General features: G+C 37.5%; 1 protein-coding gene across 2 annotated transcripts; it reads left to right on the forward strand.

Moving 5' to 3' along the window:
- Positions 1 to 2,311: 2,311 nt before the first annotated feature.
- Positions 2,312 to 5,771, forward strand: nanog (nanog homeobox). 2 transcript variants are annotated; one of them, XM_066683307.1, is made up of 5 exons: positions 2,312 to 2,469; positions 2,628 to 2,942; positions 3,358 to 3,716; positions 3,805 to 3,924; positions 4,296 to 5,771. In XM_066683307.1, exons 2-5 carry the CDS (start codon positions 2,651 to 2,653, stop codon positions 4,602 to 4,604), a joined length of 1,080 nt encoding a protein of 359 aa, XP_066539404.1. In that variant the 5' UTR covers positions 2,312 to 2,469; positions 2,628 to 2,650; the 3' UTR covers positions 4,605 to 5,771. The 2 variants fall into 2 exon arrangements, with proteins under 2 accessions (XP_066539404.1, XP_066539403.1); XM_066683306.1 differs by having other exon boundaries at positions 2,314 to 2,942; positions 4,296 to 5,769.
- The last annotated feature ends 1,666 nt before the right edge of the window (positions 5,772 to 7,437 follow it).

The following is a 7,437-nucleotide window of genomic DNA, read 5'->3' on the forward strand; positions in this document are numbered from 1 at the left end:
TGTTTTGGGTCTTGTCCCTTGCACATAGAGATTTCTTCAGATTCCATATAATTCCCAAGTTCTTTAATATTTTAAGTTGAGAAATGTTATTATTTAATTGTATTTTGTTATTACTTTAGTGATAAACACTTTCCAGCCTTTACTTCCAAAAATCACCCTGAGAAGTTATTTCTAAACCCTTACTGACCTGGTGCCTGATGAACCTAATTTAGGTTTGTGTTGTTTTATTTCGCCTTTGTTTTTTAAGCATTACACAAATTACACAAAGTATTAGAATATGTTGCTGGCAACAAATTTACAGTGGGCATATAATTCCCCCCCCCCAAAAAAAACATACAATTTCTTGAAATGTTGTCTTTGTAATCTTTCTGTTAAATTTACATAAACTTTTCACATCATAGCATTCTGTTTTTATTTATATTTTGCAATGCATCCCAACTTAGGTTTGGCTATTTGTTTAATGCACCAAAACAGTAACTTACTATCACAGCATTATCATGTTTGACTAGATACCTGTACTATACCTGGATTAACACACAATTACAGTAATGTATTCTTTTCACATAGTTACCCAAATAAAAGTATAAGCAAAAAATGTGTAGGTTGTTTTCTGAGTACAAATAAAAACACAAGTTTGTAAGGACACAAGGTTTTTCACATATTTCTGGTCACAGGTACACAGTTTCTAAACTCAAATAGTTTAAAATCAGTAAGCTCTGATATTTTTAGACTTTTAAACTTTTTTTTACATTGTAAGTCTACAATGTTATGTGGTAGTGATACTATTAGATTTAATTGGCTGAATAAGAAGTATAGAATGCCCAAAGTATAGAATGCCTCACCATTTTCAGGATTTATACAAAATAAGGGTGCTTTTCTCAAGAATGGTAAATTTAGATTTGAAGTCTATTATGTTAATGAATACCAATGTAAGGGCGGATGAAATGCTAATGGGATGTGATAATGGGCTTTTAGCACATACATTTACCATCTGAATGAAAGAGCAATACCTCCCTTTTCACAGGAGAAACTCCTCAGTTATTTTATTGCTGTTAAAAAATAAACATGTAAGTATATTTTATGTAATCTCTTTTGTATTGGCTCCATTATAACGGAGACCCTGAGCTGTTGAGCAGCTGAAATCCTATAACACGCAAAAAATAGGACAACATGTTGCTTATAAAATTACAGCAGCTGGTCTCTTCAGTTCAGCATTAAATGTATAGGTGCTGCAGCATAGTCCCATGCCCATCCCAAATGTTTTGGAACATGTTGCTGCCATTAATGTAAACTTGTGAAATATAAAAATAATAAATAAATAAATAAATATATTTTTTATGTTCAGGGTATATATTCCATTTACTTTTTTTTACCTTTCTATAGCATACTACATAGACTCAAACACAGTGTGCTTCTGACCTCATAATTTCCACCTTAGCACATATCTTTCACTAAAGTATTACTATTCAAATACAGGGACATAGCATTTATACTTCCATGACAATACTAAGCCAAACCTGAAACATGCATTTAAATTGATCCTATTAGTCAGCTTTTGGTGTAAAAAATAAACAAAAATGAAATTTACAAACCTGTACAGTCATGGTAATTTTACCAGGGAGAGTAAATTGCTCTGATTTATAGTGCAAGGTCAGACACAGATGGAAAAGGAGTGGAATTTCATATTTCTTTCATAAGTTTATTTGTAATCTGTTTGGTAAAATGACTGTATTTATTTATGTTTATTTGGGAGAAATATATTGCTCTTATAACCTTGTTTACTATTGCTACTATTGTTAACTATGTGAAGCTGCATTGTGACAACGTCAGTTGTAAAAGGCGCTATATAAATCAATACATTTAATTTGATTTGATTTGTTTAAACTAAAAGAGCTTCGGCTCACTTCGTGGTCTTTTTAATATGTAGCTCCAAAAATTCGGAAAAGCATTAGGAATGTAAGGAAAGAATGATATGTGTTTTTAAATTCAGGTTTAATACACGTTTAATCTAGTGTTTGCACAGACAACTGTGTCAACAATTTTAATAACCTTAAGTTTGTAACTGTTTTATTTATTATGTCATGGTGTTTTATCTCTCCAACGTTGTATTTATATTTCTGTATATTTTAACATGTTGTAAATAGTACTAAATAAAGTTTTTTTTAAAGATGGATGTTGTTTTGAAATATTATTTAATGAGGAAATACGGTAGCATTAAAAGTTACACAAGCTGTAGTGCTGTAAAGCCGACAAATTCGGAACCCTGTTTCCAGTTGAAAATGGGCGTGGAGCCTCATTTGATTGGGCCGAGCCTGACCTTCCGGCCCCAACTAATCCACACCCACACCTGGCTTTATAAATTCACCACAATATGAAACCTAGTACACTTATAAGATATGTGAAGGGGAGTTGTGTGGTAGACTTACGGGTACTGGAGCTCAGGCTGTGAATTTTGCTGTGTTGGCGGGGGTAAGTACTTAATTTGGTCTGGAAATAACCAGCTCGCTCTTACGTTAGTGTAAATTGGTTAGCGGATACCAGAGATATGGCGGACTGGAAGATTCCAGTAAGTTACAACTACAGCCCGTCTTACCACGCATATGCGTATGGCTTAATGTATTCTCAAGTACCCGAGCAAACGCACCCGACTATGAGCTGGGCGGAGGCCGCATACGGATCGGCGGCAGGGGTCACCGGCGGTTTCTACTCCCCACAGCCCCCAGCTCAAACACCACCAGGCAGCCCGGAAAGCACGGCAAGCATCGCTAACGGACATTACACGAGTTCGGTCGTGTACATCACGGACTCACAATCCCATAAGCAGAATGGGCGACGTTTCTTAACGCATGATACCCGTGTCAATTATGACCAACAAGTAAAGGACCAGGATCAGGCGGGTACCGGGAGCGACACTCCGAGCGATTCCGAGGCCCATACCCCAGGTGAGAAACTTATCTAATTGACTGATTTAACAAATTACTGTTTCAGTCAAAGTTCAGTTGACTATTCCGAACGACTAGAGTTCACAAGACGTTCGAAAAATGAACGTTATTATAAAATCACTGTAAATGAACATTACTGACTTTCGCCAGAGTGTATTGTCACGAAAATAGCCTAAAGGGAATTCTCGTCGTTTTCCTTCAGGCATTTTCGACTTCTCGCACAGGAAAATAATTTTAAGTGACCGTTACCCACTTTACCCAACTTCAACTTCAATTAGCAACACATTTTTGGCAAGTTAGCTAGTTGTTAGCCATAGCCACCAAAACTTTTACTTTAGCAATATGAAACGATTTAAAAAATGAGACTTGCTGTTAAAAGATTTATATCAAACTCATTCTTATCTGCTTTTTACAGATTCTTGGTCCTCGGGGTGCAGTCGAGAGGGCAACGTTTCCTACGTTGATGTTGAGCTCCCTCACTGGCCAAAAAAAGAGCTGGAGTACAAGCTGGACGGTGGCAGTCCTGGAAGCAGCGAGGTGGTTTCCAGCTCACTTTCAGTGGTGGTGGAAGAGTCGAGTTTGAACAATAGAGGAGAGGGAGAGTCTGTGACTTCTCCCGAACAGCTGCCAAAACAGCCCCGCAAGGCAAAAGCCCGCACTGCCTTCTCCGAAGGCCAAATGAACGCATTAACCGACCGTTTCAATGTGCAGAGGTACCTAACACCGGCTGAGATGGAAACGTTAGCAGGATTGACTGGGCTCACCTACAAGCAGGCAAGTCTAAACTTTGCACGTTAAATAAACTTGATTGACTGAGCTTTCTTCCAAATTTTAAGTTGACATTTTCCTCCCGTTTTTATAGGTGAAAACCTGGTTTCAAAACCGCAGAATGAAACTCAAGAGACACCAGAAAGATAACAGTTGGGTGTCTGAGAGGTACATTGGTGCTGGTGTTAACAATACACAGATTCCACATTTTCAGGTATTGTACATTTAAATTTATGGCTCTATGTATGTGAATTGCCCCAGAACTATTTTCAGTTATTGTTTTATGGAAGTGGGTAAATGTAATATTAAGAGTATTACCCAGGGACATTGACATGATATACTTACAAAAATACTAGTATTCCTTCTCTCCTTGTTTTCCTTCCCTTCCCTGAACATTCCTGTTTCCATTGTTGTTTTAATGATCTAACCCTCAGCGAATCTTCACATCTAGTCTCTTCTCTGTCCACTCTGCTTAAAGTCCAAACTTTATATTAAATCTGATTTGGTTGGGGGAGCATGAGATAAAACATGGCAAGATGATAAACATGCATTTAATTTTTGTATGTTTACTCCCCCCCCCTTCAGTTCCAGGTAGGTGCTCCAAAGCAGAGTCAGGACCTTTTTACCAGCCCTCAGTACAGAAATGCTTTCTTCAAAAAAAATCCCCCGCAGAGGCAAGCCTTCTATTCCAGCTACACTCTACCACTCTCTCCTTCACAAATGTCCAACAGGCCTCAGGGAAACTGGCCTCTGCCCCCAGCTGTTATGCACTACGAGTTCCCCAACACTTCGAATTGTGTGCCAGTTAGTGGGAACAATGTTAGTGCTGTTGACCCAGACAGCAAACCCACACAACTGGCCACAGTGCACAGTGCCTCACAGTGGTCATCTTAAGTTGTGCTTTACGTTAGGGGGCTATGTAAATGTTGTTACCCAATACACTTTTGGTTGTAGATCATACTTGTAAATAGCATCAAGCCAGGAATGGTGATTTACATTTTTGTATTTTTTTTTTAAATCACTAGTTGTTGCAAACTATTAGTAGTGCAAAGTTTTAAAGGGTTTTTGATGTTGTACTCTTATACCAAAGTTCTATTTTCATAAGTACAATGGACTGACTATTTAATTCTTTTTTTTTTTTTAAGAATTGTGGGCTTTTTTTTTTTCTTTTTTTTTTTTCTCCTCCGCTCCAAGCTGACTGGTGCCAATATGTCAATGTGAGAATTGAATTCTATGTAAGGCACTGTTCCATAAACTGTATGCAATACAGTTCAGTATTGGTTATGTATTATCACCCATTTTATAAGTATTAAGCATTCCTTTTGCATTTGTTCCTGTGCTCCAGTGCCTACTGTTCTTGGTCTGACCCTGGTCTTTCAAGCTGTATGTCTTAACTACATCCATCAGAAGTGTTGTGAATAAATGTTTTATCTGGTGTCCCTGAGATGGCTTTTTCAAACATGTGAGGTGAGGATTGCAGTGAGATCTAGTGACTTTTGTATTTAAACAGCAATTATTGTAAACACTGGAACAAATGGAGCATGTATAAACATTGATGTGCCAGTGCTGCCACTATAATTGTGAAGGTGGTTCTCCAAACAAACTTGCAGTTCAGTTTTGCCGACCTTAGAATTGTGTGGCATTCTGTTGTGCAATTACCCTTTGTAGTCATTGCACTACACTGCCTGCTGTGCCAACATACTACCCCACAACTGGGGTAATTTATGTAAATTGTTTTTTCAATTTCTGTAAAGCTGCTATGTAAAGTAACCAGCTTGTAAAAAAGTGCTATACATTTGACTTGACATTTGCCACTCTGGTGGTTATTAAACATTTCGTGTTGATTTAGTAATCTCACAAACTGTTCCAAACTCCATGTCTGAAAAGTTAAATATGTAATACCTATTATTTCACAGTCTACAGAGTAACATGCAGCCATTCAATCCTGGTCTTTTTCAGGCAAAGCCTTATTTTAACAAGACCACATTTGCATGGATTACAACAGTGTCCTATAGTAAAAAAGATGTGCTAAAATAGTCCTGACCCACTCAAAAATTGGTACTTTTTTTAAATGAAAAATAAAATGGAGACTTGAATTATTGATATTGTAAACAAGCTCTTGTCTTTTTTTTTTTTTTTTTTTTTTTTGTAACAAAAAACAAAGATTTCTCACTTTCAACATGTCAAATGTTGTTCTGCAATATTTTCAAACAAATATATGGATTACAGAATTTGCATTGCATTCAACATCCCAACCTTTTCTGGAAATGGGTTTATAAATTAGCCTGCTGTTTGACAGCTCAACAGTTCCACACATTTTGAAACATGTTATACTGTAGCATTCCCATTCATGGTCATCAGAGAAAATCTGCTTTACCCATTTGATTGTTTTGGAGCACTGGCAGCAAAGATGCCCAGATACTTCTGTCCTTTTAGCTCCTCCTGTGGAATTTCCAGATATTCCTAAGTCAGCCAGGAGATATAAGGTGTATACACACTAGGCCCAGATTCCTTATATCTTGCCTGAGCAAGACTGCACCCCATCCCCCACTGGTCAATTCTCACATTGCGTTTTATGTCCCAAGAATGCTTAATGCCAACATGGTGTAGCGTTTTGATTTTGCACATCAATTTTGTTTTTGCACATCACACGTGTTGTTTGTACTAAAGTTATGATTGTACTTACTTTGCGGCGTATTTAGAGCCATTTTGTGAGCAATGACTCTTGTACATTTCAAACACTATAGATTTATTGATTGCGCAGTACAGTGATTTTCATTTAATTGTACTGTACATATAAAAAATTCTGCAAACACTTCCAGTAAGCCCTGCTCCTAAGTAGACCGGTGTGATTTGTTTAGTGTTGTGTCACATGAACATTCCATGCCTGGCCTCTGAGCAATCACACCACAGGTATAAAGTGCCTAACTGATCTGTGCCTGAGCCCTCACCTTCACACTAGTCAAATGAACTGGACTTCATGAGTTAAACATGCTTTGGCATGTTACAGCTTGTGTAGAATATTTGCATCTCAGTAAATTTGAATTAAAAAGTTAATTTATTTCAGTAATTCAGTTCAAAAAGTGAAACTCATTATATAGATTCATTACAAACAGAGTGATCTATTTCAAGCATTTATTTCTTTCAATGTTCATAAATATGGCTTACAGCCAATGAAAACCCAAAAGTCATTATTTCAGAAAATTAGAATATTATAAATGAAATCCACAGCTCCATAAAGCTTGTCAGCAGAGGGACACATGAAGTGCTCTATAATTTCCTGGTAGACGACTGCACTGACTGTGGACTTGATATAACACAGTGGACCAACACCAGCAGATGACATGGCTCCCCAAACCATCACTGATTGTGTAAACTTCACACTAGACTCAAGCAGCTTGGATTGTGTCATTCTCCACTCTTCCTCCAGACTCTGGGACCTTGATTTCCAAATGAAATGCAAAATCTACTTTCATCTAAAAACACCAGGCTTTGGACACTGAGCAACAGTCCAGTCCTTTTTCTCCTTGGCCCAGGTAAGACGTCTTCGTCTCTGCTCTTCATTTTCTGCCTTTAAAACCCAGCTAAAGACCTATCTCTTCTCTCAGTACTTCTGCACTCTGCAGGCATAAGTGTATTCCCCTATATTTTTATTTTTATTATTATAATTATTATTATCATTTTTCCCCTCCCCCTTCTCTCCCCCTCCTCTTTGTGTAAAGCGACC

The sequence above is a fragment of the Hoplias malabaricus genome, chromosome 10 (assembly GCF_029633855.1).
Source record: "Hoplias malabaricus isolate fHopMal1 chromosome 10, fHopMal1.hap1, whole genome shotgun sequence".
Lineage (NCBI taxonomy): Eukaryota > Metazoa > Chordata > Actinopteri > Characiformes > Erythrinidae > Hoplias > Hoplias malabaricus.

Excerpts from the sequence above, each read along its gene's own strand:
- nanog (XM_066683306.1), top strand. The coding sequence starts at position 2,546 with ATGGCGGACTGGAAGATTCCAGTAAGTTACAACTACAGCCCGTCTTAC. Across the intron at positions 2,943-3,357 it reads TTCCGAGGCCCATACCCCAG|ATTCTTGGTCCTCGGGGTGC; the intron begins GTGAGAAACTTA and ends TGCTTTTTACAG. Across the intron at positions 3,925-4,295 it reads CACAGATTCCACATTTTCAG|TTCCAGGTAGGTGCTCCAAA; the intron begins GTATTGTACATT and ends CCCCCCCTTCAG.